This window comes from Manduca sexta, chromosome 15, assembly GCF_014839805.1.
Source record: "Manduca sexta isolate Smith_Timp_Sample1 chromosome 15, JHU_Msex_v1.0, whole genome shotgun sequence".
NCBI classification, from domain to species: Eukaryota; Metazoa; Arthropoda; class Insecta; order Lepidoptera; family Sphingidae; genus Manduca; species Manduca sexta.
In genome coordinates this window covers 4,798,412-4,822,293 of record NC_051129.1, presented here as the reverse complement: position 1 = coordinate 4,822,293, position 23,882 = coordinate 4,798,412, and the positions used below count along the sequence as shown (strand labels likewise).

The following is a 23,882-nucleotide window of genomic DNA, read 5'->3' as shown; positions in this document are numbered from 1 at the left end:
ACATAAATGTAACCCGACAATAGATAAATGAGATTTATCTATTGTACAAACAAATAAAACAACAAATCGCTCCATAATTATTTTATTACCTTAAATACAACGATTACAACGTAAAATAACTCTTTAAATAATTAACATTAAGCTTGTTCTTTTTTTTATCACATAAACACCAAAAGAACATTTAATTGAGACAAAATTGGAATGGCTCAGTGTTTTCTACACATGTTAATACAACCAATAGAATACTTTGGTACAGCAGTGGGTTAACGTACGGGTAACTTAGTACCTATTATTAATCTCGCAGATATAACAATTAGTAACTTCATGCCAGACGATTCTTTTTGTTTTAAAGTGGCAACTAAAATAGGTATTAACGCTTGTCCCAAACTGGCAAAATGTCAATGTAGAGTTAGTTTCTCCAATTTACAATGTTTCGTCGTAGATGTACATGTTAATAAAGTAAATATAAACAAAAAATGACATTTGCTAGGACTAACCGATGCTGTAGGCGAATTTTTAGTTTTCAGTCTCGGCCTACGAGTTTTAACGCCTTGGTGGCATAGCTCAATATGAAATAAACTAATCATAAAACTCAATTAAAGATAGCAAATAATTTGTACGGCATGTTTATTTCAAAGAATGAAAATTTTAGACACAATTGATTCAAAAACAAATATACAAAATGTACAAATAACATTTTTTTTATTAATTTCATGGTATCCATTGTCATACTCTTTTTTAATAAACATTTTGATAATGCCATTTATTTTCAAAGTTAAAAATTATATGTACTTGTAATACATACACAATAAATTTATTCAATACTATGCCGCAGGCATGTTATATACGCAGCAGTAAATTTAAGAATATAATAATTTGCCGCTTCATTAGTTACATTAGTAAATCCATGCAAACAACAACACGGATAAATTGTAATAAGTTATGTATAAAAATTGCATTAATGACTATGCGTAAATACAATATAATTATGATTTATATCCGCGTCAAACGTATTAATACAAATGTGTTTTAAAAAGCACACTTATTACAAATCACGACCATTTTACGATCATATTTCATTGAAGTCATCGACGACGAACGAAGTTAGTAAAGAGATAAATACTTTAACAATTTAGACTGAACCTTACATGTGGCTATGATCGAAATGCCATAGACTTGGGTTTCTTTGTTACCACTCCGTTCATCGGCGTTAACACTAAGGGTGCTTGTCCATTAAAGCAAATAGGAAAATACAAACCAAAATGATCACGCAAGACAAATACGCTGTGTTTTGTGTAATCGCTTTAGTTATTTTTTCAGCTTTGATGGACAAAAAACCTTTAATGTACACATGCAGATGCAGATTCGCTTTATATATCGACGATGTGTACAGGAACGTCTATACTTTAATACGAAATCACGTATGTGGAGAATCCGCACCCGCAACATAACACGTTATAAGTCATTTAATTCACGAAGACGTACTCCACCATCTTTCGAGCGATGGTGTTATGGAGAAGGGGACTGTTCTAACCATATTACCAGCGCTAACTATCGCAGTGTGCGTGTGGTCATCCTGCTCACGCACTGTTACCGATTAGGGAAAGTAGTGGGGCGCGTCTTCGTGGATGAAATGCTCTATAACGTAAATACAGATATAAGATCGGTTCAATCAACAATCAACTATATCCATTATTGTGGACAAATAAAATATCTTACATGTTAACGCGGAGGTTTTTATTCTAGGAATACAATACTAAATACCAATAAACGTTAATCTAGATTATTCATTGAACCGATCTCATACAGTTAGCCAAGCCAGGTGTTTCATTAAACGCTCCCGTGGTCTCATGATATCTACACGATTTCATATATTAAGAAAAATCTATCAATATAAACTTACATTAATGTAATAATAGTCAATAACTGCTATTCATTTCATGAAGCCGGTACGACATCGAAACATTGAATTATTTTAAGTTGATGATAAACAAATGTCAAATCACATGAAATGCATTTACATGTTCAATTGTTTTTATATTTATCACAGTCTAATCGTGTGAGACAAATACTGATTCTAACTCACGTAGTGCTCGTTTAAAGAATAATGTACGCTAGCTGTTAATTTTATTGAAGGTTTCACTAATGCCACTCCATGACAGCAATATAATGGAAAAATAGTAGTAATAGTTTTGTTATCATAATTAAATTCTAACTTTCAAAATCTAATAAATTAATAACATAATAAAAGCATATAAAAATGCGCGTACGTACTGTTTTGCGGTACAGAACGCGATTATCACCAAAACATCGCCTGAAATTATGGTAATAAAACATTAAAAAAAATCAAAAGTCCGCCATTTTAAAGTCATCTTATTGTTGTCATTTAGTTGGCAGTGATATCCCTCGAGTGCAAGACACTGTCCGCGGTCAGGTTGAAAGAGCATACGAATACGTAAAGCGGCTCTTACATCAAAGCAGCACTATATTGCACTAAACGCATAACGGGTGTAAATCGAGACGAAGAGTGATTATACACGTGAAAATTCTTAATTAGATTGATTAGTCAGCTTAAAATATTTCAATCAAACACCTATAAAAAGCCAGGCACCTCGGCAATGTTACGTACGGGCAACTTGACGCACGCGTGTGCGTCCCATCGGCATGTTACAGTGAGTTACAATGTGAATGAAACTAAACCGTATATTACTATTGCGTCTAACAGCCGAGTCCATAAACGATCTCAACTGCTATTTCCAATAATAATAAAAATTGACCAATCATAATAGTTAGTTGGTCATGCTAACAGATGACATGTTGATTTTTGACACTTTTTTTCTGTGGATTGATCCAAAGATAACGATTGAGATCGTCTATCGATTTCGGGATTTTATTGTGATCTAAATACATAATAGTTGCTATATTTTTAAGCATTTTTCCATCTACAGCCAAACAAATTGGTAAATTTCATTCACATAATCCTGGCAACTCTTACATAATTCGATGCGGAAAACAACAACAAATGTCCTACAGCTATGCGATACACCTTATAGGTAAATTAACGAAACGGGTGTTTGCCAATATAGTCAACAATTTCTGGAATTTTACTTCATTTGCAAAGTTATATATTTTTGTATGCTGTCAAGTATAAAGTTGTTAGTGTGGTGTTGCCATTCAAAACGACCGGTTCCGTTAAAGCAATACATGTTCAGGTGAAGCACATCAGAGCGCGAACATGGGATCCTGGTCCTCTTTCTTGATCTGTCGATGGCGCGGCGTTTGGTTGGGTGTGTTTTGAGCCCTATTGTCGTTGAGATTGGGTAGGTTTTCGGCTGCGGCGGCGCGCTCGGCGAGGAACTTGTCGAAGTCGCTGCTGGTGACGCTTTCCTGGGCACCGTTGGCTTCAGACGCCGCCTGCATAGAAACGACAATTATTATATTAAGATTTTAATAATTTAAAATAGAAAAAAAAATGTTGGTTGTGTGAACAGTGAAGTCATCATTTTATTCTAATATGTGGTTGGAGAAGGCAGTTTAATTGTAATATTGTGAAACATTAAATGTATAATATTAGACAGTTACAAAACATACAAAGTAATAATAAATTGTCTAAAAACATTTAGGTGCTAAGTGATAAAAACAAGAACTTAGATCATTACTTCACTATGTACAAATACATTCACACGTTGCATGAACTAATTGATATATAAGTGCATACAGTACAAAACAAACCTTTTCTTGTTCTAACCACGCGGCAATCTCATCGATTTCCCTTTCATCGATCTCCGTCGGCTGTTAAAGTAAACCACAACGGAATAAGCCAAAAATAAAAACGGGGCGCATACAACAAACTCCATAATAAAACAGCAACAACACAATATACATTGGAATTTTAACAATCACATCAAAATAATTCAAAAAGCATAATGTATTAATCACTAATAACCCATTACATAAAAACAATTAGATAAAATTAATTGAACATATAAATCGTTACAAAAGCCAAAAACTTTACCATGTTAAAGTAAGGGAAAAAAAATAATAGACTATAAAAATATTTTGTGTCTGTGTCATATTTTAGCATCGAGGGATCTTAACACACTGTTTATAAAGACAAATTATATTATATTCGCTTACAATTATTCTTTTTCCTTACTGATGTGATTAATTGTAAAAACGATTATTTTTATAGATTTTGTAAATTGTTACCAATGGCTGTCCCTGAGTGGCGCGCTGGCTGGCGGCCGAGGCGAGGCTGGAGGTGGTCTGGTCTTCCAGATTATCCGCGTAACTGCTTCCACTGCTTGAAAATATAAAAGGTATTGTGTTATATAAATAGGTAATATTTTGGAAAAGAAAAAATGTAGACATCAGACAAGGGGCTTGACGTAAAAAATTGATTCTTTTTTGTAACATGCCTAAAAAGGTGTGTTGCGTTGACGCTTTTTTTAAATGTTAATGTGTAATATACTGACTTTTATCGTATCTGCCTGCATATAGTTGCCAGAAGAAATAAATACTGCGGTTGCACCTTATTGAATGTTATTTAAGACATATCTGAGATTGTATAAGATTGACGAATATCTTTAATGCAATTGCTCTTTATACTGCCATCAAAAATAACATAATGTAGTTACTGACCCAGTTTTAGTATTCTCATAGGTAACATTCCTGGACTGCGCGAACATGTCGAATTCGTCTTTGGAGCTGCTCGGCGACTTGTCGGCTTGCGCGTCCTTCACAGCTGCAAATGTATTACTAGTATTTAATATACCTTACACCGTCAAAGGCCTTGCCAAGGGGGGCAGGTAGGGGCAGCCCCCCCCCCTTCTAGAGACTCTAAAAAGTTCTCACATGTAAAGCACCAAAGTCCTAAGTCTTTGACTTGACTTGACTAGCTTGATCGATCATTCCCGTACGTCGAAACTTCAATGAATTCTTCAATTCCATTCCTAATATTCCGTTCGCTCAATTACGCTCTGCTTTATGTTATTGTTAAAGCGGGAGTGGGGGGAGTGGGGAAGGAACGTGTGCTCTCGACTTTATCTACAAATTATACTTTTCCCTAACCGAAAGATATTATGTAATATAAGTATAAACCTAACGGACGTACTATTAGTTTGTCTTTTTTCACACAGGAACAAGTAAGCGTGAACTTTATACGATAGTAATAAGGTCAAAGTCGCCTTGATACATTTTTATCTCGCAATGAGTATGACAAAAAAACATGATATTTGACTTACTGAGTTTAGCAATATCAGGTACATCATCACTAAGGTCAATCAAGGCGTCGTCTTCAGTCTTCTTAGCTGTAATTATAACTTTTAATAATTTACATGAAAATTCAATATTATATTAGTTTTACAACTGGACTATGATGCGGTTAAAGAATGAAAAATTATAGTAATACTAGCTTTTGCCCGCGGCTCCACCCGCGTTATAAAGTTTTTCAGGCTAAAATTTTCCATTATAAAAGTAGTAGTTTCCCGGGAGCCTATGTTCATCTTAATACGTTGGATAGTTTTTGAGTTTAACTCATTCAGACAGACAGATGTAGTGGGGGACTTTGTTTTATAATATATTTTTTAGAACTTTTAAGAGGAACAATCCCGTCATACATCATTGTTGCATAACTTTAACCGTTTACGCAGCGCACGTAACAGAAGCTCTCAAAACTAATAATTTTTCCCCGTTTTTGCAACATGTTTCATAACTGCTCCGCTCCTATTGGTCATAGCGTGATGATATATAGCCTATAGGACTGCAGGAACAAAGGGCTATCCAACACAAAAAGATTTTTTCAGTTCAAACCGGTAGTTCCTGAGATTAGCCATTACTGCTCCGCTCCTATTGGTCATAGCGTGATAATATATAACTTTGAGCACTCCACAAACAAAGGAATATTCAACATAAAAAAGATTTTTTCAGTTCGAATCGGTAGTTCCTGAGATTAGCCATTACTGCTCCGCTCCTATTGGGTATAGCGTGATGATATATAGCCTATAGCACTCCACGAACAAAGGGCTATCCAACGCAAAAAGATTTTTTCTGTTTGGACCGGTAGTTCCTGAGATTAGCGCGTTCAAACAAACAAACAAACTCTTCAGCTTTATATAATAGTATAGATTACATTATGTCATCAAACTATAATCAGAACTCACGGGAATTATTAGCGGCGGTAGCGGTGGGCACGCCCATAGCAGCTCCCAGAATGGCGGATGGGGTGGCGCCACCGGTCGCGGCATTTCTGTTTACAAATAAACATTAATGAATGTTTTGTGTTGGTGCGTGTGTGCGTGCGTGTGTGCGTGCGTGTGTGCGTGCGCGTGCGCGTGCGCGGGTACTGGCCTGTTGTTGAGGAAGCGCGAGTGGCGCAGCAGCAGGTTGTTGAGGCGGTCGTTGTGCAGCAGCAGGTCGGCGGTGAGCGGCGCGTCGCCGGCGAGGCGCGCGATGAGCTCGGCCACGCGCGACTGCATCGCACGCAGCGTCTCCGCCAACTCCTGCGCAACACCACGCCACCATCAGTCAATATATTACTAAGCTACACAAATATATAACACATGTTGTGAAATTATATCGCTCGCTCTCTATCATGGGATGGAATAACTTAATAAAAAGTATGTGCCTTGATTGCACCTTTGCCTTCCCTTTCGAGGATAAAGACGTGATATGGTTTTTTTATAACCTTTAACAATATTATTAATGCAAAAGTTCGTATGTTCATTACTGAATATGCATAGTTTGTACAGAGGTAGATTATAGTCTGGAATAACACATAGACTTTTTTTTGCCAAAAAAAATATACAATGAATTTTTTTATCCCAGAAACACTTTACACGCAGACGGAGTCGCGGGCAAAAGTTAGTTATTCATATCGAGCAGGTAGTTTACATTGAGCAGCTCGATGTCGGCGTGGTGGTGCGCGTGCGGCGCCTGCGCGGTGAGCTCGTTGAGCATGTCGTTCATGACGGACATGTTGCCCTCCACCACGCCCAGGTCGGCGCGCAGCTTGTTCGTCTGGCTCTCCGACAGCGTCACCTGGCCCTGTCCCGTGAACTGCACGGGAAAAGGAATCAATAAGTTCAGAGCTTTTGAGAAATTATGTTAAATTAATGTTTGATTACCAAATTAAAAGTTTTTCAAAGTGACAATATACAAACATGTAATTTAATTACTAACTCAATTTTAATAATATTAAATAGTAATTATCGCAACTATATTAATTTTTTAAGAAATTCAACAATTCTAGAACTCTCTTTGTTTACCAACTTACAGAGATCTGATCCGGTGGGGGGCGGCTGGGCGAGGTTTGCGGCATCACAGATCGCTGCGGGGAGCCGACTATCGGCTCGCCGTTGTCTGGCACGCTCTGCGAATATGTGGAATAATAATTATAGTAAACGGCACAAGTCGTGAGCACAGATGAACCGCGTAGGTTTTTCTAATTTTTATTGCTATGAATGATGAGACGAGCTTGCCGTTCACCTAATGGTAAGCGATACGACCGCCCATAAACATCAGAAACACCATCCAGCACCTTGAATTACAAAGTATTGTTTGGTTTTCCACTGCGCTCGCCATCCTGAGACATGAGATGTTAATGCGAAAAGATGTTGCCAATACTGATGACAATAATTAATTTTTCTTCAAGCTGCCTGTTTGTGAAATATTGAACGTAATGTTGTGTTAGCTATGTGACAAGTAAGAGTAAGGGAATATTTTAAAAAAAGCGGAAAATAAAGATGCTTTATAACTAAAAAATTCAATTATACCCAAATATTTATACACATTATAAACTTATCTAAATGAGATCTTTATGTTATTTTATAAATAAATACTGCAAGATTATTTTATTTATTAACTAAAACTAAGTTTATAACGTCCACTCAAAAAAATCTATTTATTTTCTGTAATTAAAATTATATTGCTATTACTGCTTACCCTCTGTGGCGTGAAGATAGGCGCCATTGCGTCCAAATCGGTCATTGGGAACTCTACTCCTTTAGTTCGCAACTCGTTGTACACTTGAACGACGCCCTGAAAAGAAACAAAAAAAAACCTCCTTAAACTTGTGATTACATTATCTATAAGTATGCCGATAACTTTGTTGTGGAAATAATAAGGTTTATTTTGGCTAGATTTCCCTAATTTATTGTTTGAAATGCGACCTTCATAGTCTGGCGGTCGATTATTCTGATAAACATAAGTCGGAGTCAATACCCTGGCACAAACATTAGTAACAATTTATTAAAAAAACAATCATGAAATTATACAGACATTTCGTTTCGCGATAAGAAAGATAGCATCATCAAAAGTCACAACGTTAAGGCTGTTTATTTAACAGGTATCTATACAAATAATATTAAAGTAGACATATATGAATATTTGACATTTCGTTTAAATTTGTTAACAACAAAAACATCTTGATTTTAACACGACTCTCAAATTAGAAAGGACTGTTTTTTTTTAAGGTAGAGGGACAGTGGGTGATATACATAAGAACGACACAAGTATATTTTACTGGATTCCTGTGAGACGTCACATACAATCCGCAAAAAAATAATTACGCGGGTTAAGCCGCTAATGAAAATTAATAGTACATTATAATAACATGACGCACTATGATTAGTGATATTCTTCCATTATTTTATTGATATTGATTATAATTTTATCGTTTTGACGACTTTATTGGTTATAATAACAAGGCATTAATTTAATGAGTCATCTGAGAAAGTTCGAGACGTTTTAGCATGAGGTTCACAACTTTCATACATGATAAGCATGATATTGCAAAACTCGGGCAAGAAATAAACGAAGCAGTATAAGTTTTAAGTAAATGTAGCTATTCGTGTGTGATGCGGGTTTATTGACCGAGGTTTCGTTCGCGCGATCGAATTTATCTTTAGGAAAATTCCTTGTTCAAAGAAGCAATAGAAATGACTAACGCTTTTCATCATTTTCACGAATTATCAACCCGTTACTTCACCCGTATCACAAAAAACTCACACAACTTTAAACGTGATTTAATTAGTTAAAAGTATTATAAGAAAAATATCAACTTTTATTTATATTTTTACGAGAAGTGCAAACATTCGCACATAAGTTTTTTTTTCTGAAACATCAGACTCATTCGACTCCTTAACCTCATTACATTCCTTTAATATTAAACACGAAAACACAATAACATAATTATGATCATATCATTACCTGTAACTCCGGTTGATTTTGGAAAGCATCTGCCCAACACTGAATAAGACTTAGCACTTTCTCTTGCACCACTGTTGGCGGATCATTCTTAGGCCCGATAAGTTTTACCTGCAAAACAACATTACATTTATATAACAAGAATTATAATGCAGGAAATAACACAACAGGTTTTATAACTCATTCGGCAAATATTTATATTTTGTTTACTGATTAAATACGTAGAATGGTTTCCTATTGCGTAACTATGTGCTTTCTCGGGCGTAGGGTTCGTCTGTATAGATGCCACCGCATAGCAAGTCACTATAATTATAATTAAGTGTAACATAATGTCTTCGGGTGAAGAGCGTAGATAATAGCGCATCCGCATATAATTCGCATATTTGATGCAGTTTCTACACGCATTTTTAAAGCATTTGTGTAATTACCACAAGACGAGCGACTTACTTTTCTCATCATTAAAAAAATAATTTATCAAATAGTCGCAGTGTAGCGTTACGAATACGATAGCTCCGTATCATTTACCTTATTACGTGACAAGGTCGCTTACTATGATAATCTACGAGCGTAGTTACATTAGTCATTCATAGGACATATCATCATTTCATTCCCTTAACTATAACGGATTTAGGGTACCTATAGCACTTCTATTATAGGACTTTAGATGATTTATTTTGTACTGGATTGAATCTAGACTACACACAAATTCTGAAAATTTTCAATAGCGTCTAGTTTTGCTTGTGAGGCTGAGATATCCGTCATGCATGCAAATTATAAATTTGATGATCGTCGAATGACATAATAATCTACATTATTTCGACCGACAATCCTTAATCAGATATGAGTAGTCACTATATTTCAATAGAAAAGTATAACAAACACCATAACATAATACGTCTTTATAAGCATCAAAGTTTACCATTTTGGTTATAAATTTCCTTTATGCTTTTATGATAGCTGAATGCACCAAGGACGGGCAGGTGCACAATATTAAGGACAAAGAACACCACATGTTCCGATGAACTTTTCGAGTTTTAATTCAATCTAAATTGGAAATACGCCACGTGAAAAACGCAACTTTCATTTTCTCCGCCAAATTGAATTCAAAACAACAGGATAACATTAAATGTATGCAAAGCTTTAAATTATCTTGATTTAAATGGTCCATTTGTATATTCCTAAAATATAATATGTATTACAGTGGAGACCCGATCAAGTGAACTAATTCTTGTAAGGCTTTCGTATAATCGAAAATCCGGATAATTGAATGTATTAAGAAAAGCTATTTTCACATGTGAAATATCATTAACTATCTTTTGCTCGCAGCTCTGCCTGCCATAACCATCCTGGGATCAAAAATAGGCCATAGCACTCAGTGGTAATGTACTTTTCTATTTTAGAGACAGAATTTCCAAAATCCGTTCAGTAATGTTTGCATATAAATGTTATTCTCTCGTGGGTCACGGATGGCAATGCGGATAATTTCAAATTAGTATAACTAAGGTCTATGCTGTATCCACAGTATAACCAAGTATATATCAAAATCTTCCAAACAAGTCAAACGAAAACTAGTTTGCCCATTATTGAATATTAATTAATTATTCAACCGTTATAGAATTTACATGTATATTTGAATATATTATAATTATTAGAATAACATTAAAGTTGTTTTTGTCAGTGGATTGTACTGAAATAATTTTGATGGTATCTATATTTATGCTTATGTGGCACATATGAACTGTGATACTGATGTAATAAAATATTTTACAGGTAAAAAAATACTAATACAAGTATTGTAGATTTATTGTAAAATATTTTCCTTTTTTGTAATTTGAAGAGGAAAAAGACTATATTATAATACAAATAGGTACTGTTTTTTATGTGTCAGGCAAAGTGACTCCACTTCACCTGATGGTAAATGGAGTGATGTACATAATATAATGCATTGAAAAGCGAGGTTTTCCACAAAAAACAAAAATTTCCCTAGCCTAAATCCGATCAAATCACATTACATCTCCAATACATACATTGTTTTATGAAATACATTAACCATTAATTAAATATAATATATCTAGACGGAACTACTTAATTTGCATATTTTGTAAACAAACCGCTGAGTACTTTGTATGACATGGTCCACAAATCAAGTACAGGCATAAAGTGCAACTGATAATAGTATTATTGCTTATCGTAAATTATGTTTTATGTTTCATTGTTGTGTACACCTAACAGCACACCGCGCGACTCCTATCTGATACAGATATAGTTTATTAACATTGTCTCGTAGATACATTGATATTGATCAATGACATTGCCTCTGGTTTTGGTGATAGTTTTAATAAGAAAGATGTATTGTATACATCTGGAAATGTAGATAATATAGAAAGGGCAAGGTCATAATTCTTATGCATGTGAGAAATATTATATATGAAGTTATTAATTTGTTTTTTCATACGGTAGTAGGACAATGTACAATTCTTTCCATGTGATGCAAAGTTTATGGATGCTGAGAGAGATACATTATATTTATCCTGCCAAATGCATTCTTTCAGGAGAATTTGTGTAAGTCATGTTGAATTCCAATGAAGTCAGAACAAATACTGTTTGAATTACAATATGTTGTTCAATAAAATACAACTTTCTAGGTAGTTGTTTTTTAACAACAAAATATTTAACAACTATTGCCAATTTAGCCATATCACAACAACTTTTTTAAAATAAGAAGCATTTTTATTTGCTGTTTACAAAAATAACCTTGTGTTATGACAAAATGAGTCAAGTTAACAAATAGAAGCTAATAGGCTAGTATCTCAGTAATTCCAAATTTTATAAAAACATCAATGCCATTATTTATTTTAAAATTAGACCATTGAAGAACTACAGAAGTATTGTTTATAACTATAAATTCCATATTTCATATGACATTGTAATGTCTAATAGTTTAATATATGGAAAATTGCATTTACTAGTAATTCAAACAAACAAACTCTCCAGCTTTTTACATAGATAGATAAATCTGGAAATTCGAAAAATATAATACATTAGCTAGTTTATACATATTCTGAATATGAATACTTTACTTGGTTGCTTTTTCTTTCTAGTTATTTAATACTGACCTATAAATACAGATGAGATGCATAATGCATCCTCTTTGCATAATATTATATTCCAAGATGACCACGGAGCCTCCATATTATATTTTTGAATATATTTAAATAATATTTGTAGTTACTAAACACGTCATATAAAATATGAGAGTTTTTCTAAGTATGAAGTAATATATTTAGCCATTCTAATTGGAGAATGTGTTTCTAAAGCTATCAATTATTTTCATTAGCTTCCTCTGTGTGTTAAAGATTGTTTTTAATAAAACCTGTCTTCTATTTCAAATATTGCTGCAAATTAGGATTTACATATTAAATCACAACTGTGTGCATGAATAAGTTTGTATGACTAATAAATAGTTTTAAAACAAAATTATTCATGTTTAAGCAATTATATTATTACATACTGAAGCATTGCTCATTAATAAATGAATAAATGTTTGAGATATTCATTAGCAAAATGCTACATATATTTCCAGCAAATAAAATGCAGCTAATTTTTGGTCAAAATTGTATGACAAGGACATTGGACCTAGCCCCTACTAAGGATTTCTTTACTGTATCATATTGATTGCGACTTAATGACTGATAAATATATTAGACACTAAGTCATTTGTGGTCATGACAGATTATTAATGTGAACAAATGTTTAATAATTATAATGGTATTAACTTTATCTATTTTGGTGGCTATTGTCTTGAAACTACCTATAAAAACATTTAAGTATGTACTTATGTTCTTGTTTCATCAAAGTATATGGCTATGGGGAACAAAGATAGCACAATTCAGCCGTAAACAAACACTGGTTCACTATTACAAGGTTCTACAACAATCTTTTTAGGAAAAATTGAATAATACATATAACATTATTCTGTGACTTTCTCAATGCAAATTTGGAATAATACTGAAAAATAAATAAAGGGGGAACCACAAATAAATATTTTGACAAATTTTTACCAACATGAAATTTTTTTCATTTTCCCTACATAAGTAAAACATAGGTCCTTGTAATGGTGCGAAGTATCAAATGAGAAGTAATAAAGAAAAAGGTATCACTCACCAGTTCCGATATAAACTCCTTGTTGCAAGCCAGGGTGTGGAACGACTTGCCACAGTTCTTGACACATGTCTCCAACACAGTCAAAGTGTACATAACAACAGTGTAATTCTTTCCTGCGCTCATGGTCAGACGTTTCCTGATGGCTTTGATGGCATCTTTTGGTCCATCAGTGCTGCTATTGATGATGTCACATATTTCCATGTTAAGTGCCCAGTTTTCCGACGGTAACGAGCCATCTGTGGCTTGTTCTGTAACCAAGTAGTCCGCGTAACACACAGCCAATATAAGGGTCAAAATAATTAACACCGGCTCAACTATCGATTGCGTATTTCACAATCATAATTTCTTGAAAATAACTATGCTTGTAAATTTGTGGAATTTTACCCGACGGAACGAGACCGTGACATTACAACAAAGAGAAAATATTTTTTTCTAGTGCGCAACAAAAAGGAAAATGTACCAAAACCACGGAACATTTAATAAAATTGTTGCACGATTATTAAACGTTTTTCCTGCGAACTCACCTATTTTTTGACCCACCGGCGTAGAAAATGGATTCCCTACCCCAAAAAAGGACATTTTTGCAAAATTATCGAATATTTATCAAAATGATTTCACCGATTTCACTTGTCACTGAAACTTTGGTGTTGCCGGTTACTATACGCACTACCCGGGCAAATGTTTATTTCGCATTTATCATCGCGTAATTTATACAAATACTGTGATAAATAAAAACGGTTATGGCATATCGATCAATTCTAAGTAAATGGACGATAAAGTAAAATTTTTAAACTAGGTATTGTAGTTGTTACTTTAATTATTTTTAGCACTTGTATTTTCAACGGTAAAATGTCTTTTTTCGATTTACCTCAACGACAAGTAACATTTTTTACGTAGCAATAAAAAAATATGCTACAAATGTCAAAGGAAAGTCGTTCAAAAATAATTTTATTAACTTATTAAACACTAACATTGACATACCTACGTCTATATCTTAAACTTAATATGTATTTTATTAAGAATATGACAATAATCTTACTATGAGTTTTATTGAACGTTGATATACTTTATAAAACTTTTACGCAACATTATTAGGTATATACTCTTGGGTACATATCTTGAAATTTCAGAACGAATGTGTAATAGCGGGTTATTTAAAATCAAGATCTGTAGACCTCAGAACAATGACAAGCATAGAAGTAACACTATGACATTTGAGTGTACTCTGTCTTTGACAGCAAGAAATTTAATTGTGTTGCGATCCTTTCTGACATCTTATCGATATCGATAGATGCGTTATCTATCGGCTATGGTAAATTCACAGACCTGCTAAAATAAACACTTTTCGGTCAGTCAACTACAAACCGCTGCAAATTGCTGCTAATTTAGATAAAGGCTAAAAAAGATATCAAAACCCTGATTTGGTATTCAAGTACCAGAAGAAGTCTGGGTATATAAAAGCACTCGTTAAGAAGCTGTTAAATTACATAAACAATGGAACTACCGGCTTTCTTCGAACTAAATTTTGTCCAATTATCATTTGCTATTTACAGCAGTTTTCATGCCTTCCGAAATGTCATTCACACAAAAATGGTTTAGCATTTTGATTATTAAATTAAGCAAATGTTAAAAATTTCGGAAGGAATGGAAACCGCTGTAAGTAACAAACAAGAAATCGGCAAGAATTTCGTCTAGGAAAAAGCCAGCACCCCTTCTGTTCTTTTCTGACTTTCTTAGGGATTAAAAGATACCCAAGAGGTGTGATTTGACAGAAGCTACTAAAATGGGACAGTAAAATTAAAACACAGCGGTATCATTCATGTCACATATGTTTGATAACTTATTTCAATGTTAATAAAACTTTGCTGAAATGCTTAGAACAAACACGGTGCTGTTTTTTCCAATGCCAATTGGGATCCATTTTTTCCTCATAACATCATCTTTGGGGAATCTGCAATGAAACACATTGTATGAAACACACTATGAAAATCAGATAGTTTCCTCGACCTCAGCCTTCGCGCACGGTTTCCAAGTGGCTTTTACCACTACACCACCGTATATTGTAAGTAAAAGGCAATTTATGCAAAATAGTAAACTACAATATACTAACATCTATGTTATCGACAGAATATGCACACAACATTATTGAACTCGACTACGTAAATTGGTAAAAATGAAAAATACTTAATAATTACTGTATCGAATGGCCAACAGCAGATTATAATATGACTACAGCATAATAAAGTATAATTAATAACACTTTTTGCACTTATGTAGAGGGTTTAAGAAAATATATTGGGTTTTTTGTTTACTCACCGATGGAAGCTGATGATTTCAGTTTCATTTTCTTTACGAGAAGAATGAGATTTTCATCCCACAATAACGCAGGCCATTGCTTGTTCGTAGGGCTATATTTTATTTAAACAGCACTGTGTATTTATTAAAATTAACAACAAAAATATTACAAAACATGTAGCCACTTTTGAAAAGCACGCGCTGAAGTATAACGTAACTAAATTGTGTGGGCGCGTTTGTGACATTGTTTTGAGGTTGGCAAGTGGGCACATTTGACATTTTATTTGCTTTTTAATTCGGCATCATAAAGAGGACCAAAGGTAACCATTTGGTTATTTTAAAGTGTACGCAAGCCGACCTTAGCAACATAATATTTGTCTCGTTCTTTTCAACGGTTTTGGCCTATTTGAAAAAATAGGATAAGTATATGAGAGTAATTTAGATTCCTTCTATGCTTGTTCTTATTCTGAGCTGTAGACATATTTTAATTTAGAACGCAATAATGTTATCACTGTAAACAAATAATATTATAGATATTCTTGTCTTTTTACATAATAAATATCCTTTGTTTGTGACATTTTATTTATTGCCATGTTTATTGGTATTTGGTGACGTTTTACGGTTTACATGACAACCAGTAATTATATTATCAAAACCACAATACTGTGATAAAATAATTGAAATCCTCTTATTTACGAAGAAAATAATGACGGAGAAAAAATCCTTAAACAGTCTTATTATACATCCAGACATAGAGCCTGGTGTTATTGATAATGCAATGCTTATAAGATGCATATTAGAGTATGGTAATATTTTTATTTTATTTTAGCCTAGTTTATGCCTATTAAGGTCATTTAAGGCCTATTTATAATGTCTGAGTAAACTCTAATCATTGAATATAATATAGAGGGACCTAGTGCAAAGCCAAGCGCTCAAATAAATTATATCTAAACAAAAAAGTAAGAAACACGTGTATGCGGAGAGATCTAACTACACGTAACATGTTCCACAACTGAGTAATTGCTAGTCATCACATAATAGCCGACCGAATACAAGTCACACTCTAATTTATCTTCTCAAATAAATGGTAATAAAATTAATATTATCTACATTAGATATAATTTTAAATAAAATTTACTTGGAACTGGTGAAACACATAATCGCCTATACTTATCTGACGTAGTACGTAGTAAATATATCGATGTATCTGACTGATAACATTTACTTGAACATTGTAAAATAGGCCCTGCCCTAAGTAGATTTACTTTTAATTGTTGGAGATGCGAATAACTCCAGTCTCTATTGTCCTTAATCGTCTTTGCTTTGATAATATGTGAAACATTTTTTTCTTAGAATTTTCGTATTAGGAAAAATAGCTCTATTAATAATGTTATTCTTAGAATAATGATTTCAATCGATAACTTTCGATCGATCGTGAAAGAATTTACGCCCTAATTTACTGTTATTGAGATTTGATACTTAGTTTCAAATATAAACAAATTAAGTGTTAATTTACACGATAGATACCTATATGTAGACAATTTTGTTTGTGATACCAGGTCCGACTGAAGAAGCAGGTAGACTGTTCGCAGAAGAAGGCGTTCATTTAGACGAGGCGCCCATAGTACGCCTAGAGTTCCAAAATATATTGAGAATAGATCACCTCTGGATGCTAAAGTCGCTAAGAAAATTAACTCTAGCCCATAATCTGATAGAAAGGATCGAAAATTTAGAATTATTGAAAGGTCTAAATGAACTAGATTTGTCTTTTAATAAGATCGAAAAGATAGAAAACCTCGATGAACTTGTTAATCTAGAAGTGCTGACGTTGTTCCACAATAAAATAAGGAAATTGGAAAACATGGATACTCTACAAAACTTACTTGTTTTTAGTATTGGTGATAATTTGATTGAGGACTATAAAGAGGTAATGAATTTCTAATCCATAGATCAGGGGCATAGCTACCGCTGTATTCGCCGTATCAGTGATATGGGTCCCCGAGCTTTGAGGCTCATACCTACATTAAACTGAGCAGGCGCCCAAAAGTTCACACTGTCCTGAAGGGCCCCCAACAAATTTAGATATAGGGATCCTCTTTGGCAAGCTACGCTACTTTCATAGACATCTTTAAATCCATAGTCTTTGTATCCATCTCTGTTTTACGTAAGTTCACCTGCCTAAATGCAATCCCATCTGTGGTTGCCTGTGCTGGACATAATAAGCTGAAACTCAGACAAAGATATAGTCAATTTGGGAATAAAATTTAAAATTTGGTTTCTATAAATACTATCTCAAAAGAAGATAGGCGATCGATTAAAGCAATATTAACCTAGGTTACAAAAATTAGGTATCTTCAGCAGGTTGTATAAGTGGAATCATCATACATTTCGACCCTTCGTTAATATTTAATACTTAGCCAATACCTCTCTCATCTTCATTAATTTCATGGATAAAGTAGTAATGACATCTCTATTGTGGATGACTTTTCCATTTACCATCAGTTGACCTACTTGTTTCCTCATTTTTTGCTATAAAAATAGAATTTCTTTCTAACGAAGATAATGTGATGATGTAATAGCACTAGAGGTACCTACGGCAAGATCTTGCAATCGCTTAGAGGACAGGTCCAGAATTGAAAATTCATTGTGGGCAGGAAATGGGATGTTATAATTACTGTAATGAATAAACTATTTTAATTTTAAGTAGAGAATATTAATTACTAACTAAGTACATATCATACAATATTAGGTGTCACAACACCTAGGTATCAACATAATATTAGCTACATTAAAAATTGTGACATAAGTAGATTAATTCCATAAATGATCCACCTTCGTGACTTACTCAAGTACATGAACAATCATCAATTCCTTCCCTTTATATCTTCAAACCTTTCAGTAAGTATCTATCCAAAAAATTCGAGATACGAGAATTTTTTGGGTAATCGATCCAAATGATTTGCCTGGTTACGGGCCTGGCGTAAACGATTCTACAGAACGTCCTTCAGACTTCAGAGCGCGCCGTCCGCGAGCCTTTACGCACTAGTTGGCAGCTCAGAATTTCCGCTTGTTTGCTACTTGATGGCTTTCGTGCCATTTCGAACAGTAATTTCAAATGATATCCAGAAAAATAATTTATGGACTGATATTTAAAAAGCGTTTTAATTAAAAGTAGGTATCTCTTATACCTACTACGCAGCATTAATTTCTTGGATGTATTATCTTATTCTTTTGTTCGCATTGCCTATCCTGTAATATTGTATAGGTAGAGTGATTCTCATATGAAGGTATACGCGAATAAACACCAAATATATGAATTATAAAATTTTTCATTAATAAAGTACGACTTCCTGTCACCTTTAATACGATTTACAACAAATTCATAGTTTAGTAGGTACCTACATGTTTAATAATTAATATTACCTATATAAAAAAAAAACGTTTTGGATGAAAATTTGATATTTGCCCCCCCCCCCCCCCCCTGAATTAAAAGCGACACATGACTATACATTTGGGGTTGACCGTAATTCAATTAATTTATTCCATGCAGATGATATACCTACGTAAATTCCGAAAGTTGCGATCAGTGAGTTTTAAAGGAAATCCGTGTTGCGACGACCCGATGACTTACCATTTCCTCAAAGCATCACTCACTCGAGTCACGTACCTAGATTATAAAACTGTTAGCGAAGAAGAGAGGGAAAATGGACGTGGCTTATTCAGGTATGGTGTACCGATGTAATGTTTGAACTATAATCCTGCATCATGCATATTCTATTACCATTTTTAATGAAAAATATATCAATTAATCACCCAATTCCAATGATGCAAATAATCACTGGACACGATCATTTTTTAGACTTATGCTCCGCAAATTAGATGAGGCTGATGAGAAAACAGAAAAGGAAAGAATAGCTAAAGAAGAATACGAAGCTAGAGTAGAGTTCTACGCGCTGTCCTTTGTGGAGTACCTCAGCGGACCAGAGTTGATAGAATCTATGTTTGATAAAGATCCGGACGGTACACTTTTGCTCAAAATTGGTGGTGAATTGAATGGTTTTTATGAGCAGTAAGTTTTTAAAACCAAGTTGATTCACCTTCAGACATCTTATTTTGCAATTATTTTCGCCATCTAATTAAACTATGATCTTAAGATTAGGTATAATTCAATTGTAATGGCGGAATTATTAGTTTTTATACATAAATGATACATGCAAATTGATTTTTTATAAACGGTACAAGGTTTATTGTTGTGACAGAATTGTTTAGAATAATTTGTTGTAGAAATATTATCCTATCAAATGAATTTTGAATTATTTCTAGGTATAAAGAACAATATGTGGAAACAATGGCCGGTTTGGTAGAGTTCGCGCAAGAGGCGTACAACGCCAGGCAGCACGAAATCAAACTGTTCAAAGACCTCGTAGATAATGCATTGGAAGAGAGCGTTAAGAAGAGTAAACTGTAAATGTCATTATAATACTACTAATGGCTAACCTAAGATTTGGGATATTGATTAATGTTAATCGCCTTAAGTTATGATACCAGACCTTAAAGTGATTACCTCTCGAAAACGGCAAATTAAATTGCAAAAACTCAGGGATAGCTTGATCCGGGAACCTTAAAATACTGCACTAGACCCATCGATTCTTCTTACCATATGTAAACAAAAACAGATCTACATAAAGAGAATAAAAGTCCATATAAATAACTTTACTTTTCAGGGTGATAGAAGAATTCGAAAGCAAGAAAAAACCACTGGCAGATCAGATGAACGAGTTGATTACAAAGTTTACGACAAAACAGGCGACAATAGAGCAACTGGAGCAGACATTGGTGGATCTCGGAGAGACGTTCAACGAAGTCTTGTATCAATTGTGGAAGAGTCTGATGACCATTGAGATGCAGTTGTATGAGCAATGTGAGGTAATGCAGCTGTGGTTAAATGAGGCTTAGATTAGCAAGAAAACTTTCAGGAGTTATCTTCTGCAAGCGATGTTTACCGGGAAAATAGTAACGACACGTTAACTGTTAAAAATTTTGAAGCTAGCAGAACTTGTGGCGAAACGCATGAACGCGTGTACAGAATTGAAATAATGCCGCTAGTGTAAACGCATCTAGAAGTTCTTGCGTGATATAAGTGTTGCTACAAGAAATTGCCAATCTAATATGAGGGCAGCTAGACTTTATTTGAGCCATCAAGTAGTGGTAGCAATTGACAATTGATACATTTTATTCTCAGTCATATTAGTCTAATAGAAAACAAACCTTGATAACTTGGCTTAAAGTCCTTTAGTAGGTTTATACTTTTATCCTTATTGACGATGAAACAAGTGGAATACTGAATAAAATTGTCTGGTATGTATCTGATAAGCCTTAGAACCTAACTCCTAGGCCCAAGGGATTGAGAGAGAATAGTTCAATGAAGCATCATAAATTATGGAATAATTTAATCACGTCACAATATATTTTCTTCGCTTTGAAAAAAAATATGCACCTATTACCTTGTATTTTTATTACCTATTGTCTCATTATTTATCACAAGACTTTTCTGTGTTCATCGTCTTAGTGTATTCAGAGTACTTTGTCATTATTTGCTTTTTATTATTATACCTACAATAACTGAATTGTATACACACATTCACTTCTTTTATCCATGAAAGGGTAGGCAGAAGCGCAACTGGAGCATCCACTTTGGCCGTGTGTATTCCATGATCCATCCTATGATGTGATAGGGGGAGTCTTTCGCTATATCGAGCACAAACTCCAGACTCTGGGTTGATATTTAGTGTAATAACCCAATATCGCATTGCCCGACCTGAGGATGGCTGAGAGGGTTCGATCCCTACATCGGGTAATATGATACCCACGGATTTTCCGCTCAGTATCAGCTTCTGTAATTTATGGCAAATTATGCGCTGGATTTGCGCTATCACATCATGGAGCCAGTGGCAGAATTAGGTAACCAAGAGCCCAGATGCAAGTAACAAAAATCAAATGCGAAAACCCGAGGACTAAAAAAAACTTTAATTAAATTTACTCGTAGGTAAGATTCCTTGTTAGTTTCACAGAACTTAAAACGCACACTAGTCAAGGTCTGGGGTGCCTCCTATTTGTGGGTCCTGGTGCACTTCACCGCATAGTACTCTGGTAGTTATGCCATAATATAGGATGAAATAACCAAGGCGGAATACGGGTGTGCTAGTTGCGCATTTGTAACTGTTCGAGATAAAAGCTGTGCGTGAGTTTGTATTACCTGTTTAATTTCCAATATTACAGGAATCCCGAGTACAATTCGCGGTAAACATGACAGAAATGGTGACTAAACTACTGGAGGTGTCGCGGAATGCGTTCGGGGCGTGGCGAGAACACGAAGGAGTGTGGACTATGCGGCAGATCGAGGCGCTCACTAAACTTCTAGGAAATAAGATTTTATTGGGAGACGCGCCGCCTGAATTATTTGAGGTACTTTTAACTTTTCTAGCCATGTTATTGCATCAATAGATGTTAGTGAATACTTTCAGCTCGGTTATAGCAACTGGGGGTTATTAGACCACTGAATAATATACTTAAATTTCCATGGACTGCTGCACTCAAGATCTTAATTATTCTTACATCTAATTATATGACAGGATGCAGAAGAAAGGCCGTAGCTAGTTATCATCTAGGAGAATTTGTGGCCTGCACAATAGAAAAGGCAACTTCCATGTCTTTATAATTTCAGAATTGATTATAATTTTACATGGTGTTATAAATGAGTAATAATAATAAGTCGCCTCAACACTGTGAGAGCGTACATCACCCAATTCTGGGGTGACTACGCCTCCCTGGGACCCCCCCCTAACTACACCTATGTGCAAAAGACCCAAAAAATTTAAATTGTGTCTATCGTGATGCTACCATCAATACATTGTTTGCAGGCGATGATGGACCGAGACATGATGATGAATCTAGTTGCTCAGTCGTCGGACAATCACCTGCGGTTTATAGATGCGCGCGAGGATTTGCTCATGACACGAGCGAATAAATGGCGCGATGATCTTGTTCAAGGCACTAACGAGTAAGATGAACTGTACTTTTACGTCCAATAGCACTATTCGGTACAAGTAGGTATCGCATTGTTTTTGGTAATCTTGAACGGACGCAATGGCGTAGCTACCATAGACTAGTGACCTTTTTTTTAAGTCAGTACTCTGGGAAAAATAAGAAACATCTTACATACCAAAAATAAAAATTGTATTTTATGTAGTTTTTAGAAGCTAATTAATTTGGTAGACGTCTACGAGGATAATTGCCTAATTAGTTTTAAATCTATAATATTATAATTAACTTGATAATATACTAAATTACATACAATTACATTCAAACCTGTTATTAAGACATTTGTAAATCTATTTTGATTTAAATTATTATGATTGTAAATGGGCGCTAGTAGAGGGGTGCACGTGCACCCCCCTGTCCGGAACAAATCACAATAAAAATAACTGAATGACAGTGGGAACAATCTACCACAGAGGTTTTATTACGCTTTAGCGTACCTACTTATGCAGATGCACCTCCCTAAAAATAATCTTGGCGGTGCCCATGTTATTGTATGTCTTTACTGCTCAGTTAGTAGCTAATATTAAAAATAATTATGCGATGAACATCAAGGGTTGTTAATATTTATGTTATTTTTTGTGAACACGATAAATAATAAATAATCGTGTAACTGAATAATTATTGAAGTGCTAAAATAATTATGTTATTTTTATTATAGCAATGAAATCAAGCGTAACCGCGACAGAATACTGGAAATCAACTTTTTCATAGACAACCAGCGCGAAGACTGGACAGATATGCAAATGGGACTTACGGAGACAGTGGATCCGGAAACTGCGGCTTTGCTCGGAGAAGATTTTTAAAAATTAAATTATATTTTATTTTTCAAATGAATGTTATTTTTTCGACATCATATTTCTTATTTGAGTAAAATATTAACCGGTAGTTCTAAAATACTAGTTTTACGACCTCCCAAATCTTGCAAAGTAAAGCAAATACTCCCAGATTCTAGAGCTAAAACTGCAGCATACTTTTGTATGGGGTGGGCCGAAAGGGCATATTTTTGTGTGCTTATATTGTTTTGAATTAATGAGGCTATCTTAGAAATTAATTTACCTTTGGGCTAAAATAGCATAAACCTCGAAATCAACCCACCTCCTTCCCATATGTTTAAAGCT

The 23,882-nt window shown here is 34.5% G+C and overlaps 2 protein-coding genes and 1 long non-coding RNA gene across 7 annotated transcripts; 1 reads left to right on the top strand and 2 right to left on the bottom strand.

Moving 5' to 3' along the window:
• Positions 1 to 66: 66 nt before the first annotated feature.
• Positions 67 to 14,207, bottom strand: LOC115439995 (target of Myb protein 1). 4 transcript variants are annotated; one of them, XM_030164104.2, is made up of 13 exons: positions 13,893 to 14,207; positions 13,369 to 13,616; positions 9,208 to 9,315; positions 7,942 to 8,037; positions 7,274 to 7,369; positions 6,892 to 7,056; positions 6,349 to 6,500; positions 6,162 to 6,247; positions 5,244 to 5,309; positions 4,642 to 4,744; positions 4,210 to 4,303; positions 3,733 to 3,792; positions 67 to 3,414 (listed from the first exon to the last, which is right to left on the bottom strand). In XM_030164104.2, the coding sequence occupies exons 1-13, from the start codon at positions 13,945 to 13,947 to the stop codon at positions 3,223 to 3,225; spliced, it is 1,521 nt and encodes a 506-aa protein (XP_030019964.1). In that variant the 5' UTR covers positions 13,948 to 14,207; the 3' UTR covers positions 67 to 3,222. The 4 variants fall into 4 exon arrangements, with proteins under 4 accessions (XP_030019964.1, XP_030019965.1, XP_030019966.1 ...); XM_030164105.2 differs by having other exon boundaries at positions 4,210 to 4,300; XM_030164106.2 differs by lacking the exon at positions 3,733 to 3,792.
• A 1,062-nt stretch (positions 14,208 to 15,269) lies between these two features.
• LOC115439990 lies at positions 15,270 to 15,716 on the bottom strand. Its single transcript, XR_003938321.2, has 2 exons — positions 15,685 to 15,716; positions 15,270 to 15,319 (listed from the first exon to the last, which is right to left on the bottom strand). It is a non-coding gene; the product is annotated as an uncharacterized LOC115439990 (long non-coding RNA).
• Positions 15,717 to 16,198: 482 nt separating this feature from the next.
• Positions 16,199 to 23,592, top strand: LOC115440034 (dynein regulatory complex subunit 3). Of its 2 annotated transcripts, none has more exons than XM_030164165.2 (9): positions 16,199 to 16,469; positions 17,223 to 17,590; positions 19,214 to 19,386; positions 19,523 to 19,732; positions 19,987 to 20,127; positions 20,388 to 20,589; positions 21,943 to 22,128; positions 22,584 to 22,723; positions 23,423 to 23,592. In XM_030164165.2, exons 1-9 carry the CDS (start codon positions 16,370 to 16,372, stop codon positions 23,565 to 23,567), a joined length of 1,665 nt encoding a protein of 554 aa, XP_030020025.2. In that variant the 5' UTR covers positions 16,199 to 16,369; the 3' UTR covers positions 23,568 to 23,592. The 2 variants fall into 2 exon arrangements, with proteins under 2 accessions (XP_030020025.2, XP_030020026.2); XM_030164166.2 differs by lacking the exon at positions 16,199 to 16,469 and adding an exon at positions 16,636 to 16,750 and having other exon boundaries at positions 23,423 to 23,591.
• The last annotated feature ends 290 nt before the right edge of the window (positions 23,593 to 23,882 follow it).

Bases quoted from the DNA above. Each gene is read 5' to 3' on its own strand.
- LOC115439995 (XM_030164104.2), bottom strand. From the start codon at position 13,947: ATGTCCTTTTTTGGGGTAGGGAATCCATTTTCTACGCCGGTGGGTCAA. The intron at 6,248-6,348 runs GCCAGTACCCGC...ATTTGTAAACAG, and splicing joins TCGCGCTTCCTCAACAACAG to AAATGCCGCGACCGGTGGCG. The intron at 3,415-3,732 runs GTTTGTTTTGTA...GTTTCTATGCAG, and splicing joins CGTGGTTAGAACAAGAAAAG to GCGGCGTCTGAAGCCAACGG.
- LOC115440034 (XM_030164165.2), top strand. From the start codon at position 16,370: ATGACGGAGAAAAAATCCTTAAACAGTCTTATTATACATCCAGACATA. The intron at 17,591-19,213 runs GTAATGAATTTC...TATTCCATGCAG, and splicing joins TGATTGAGGACTATAAAGAG to ATGATATACCTACGTAAATT. The intron at 19,387-19,522 runs GTATGGTGTACC...ATCATTTTTTAG, and splicing joins AATGGACGTGGCTTATTCAG to ACTTATGCTCCGCAAATTAG.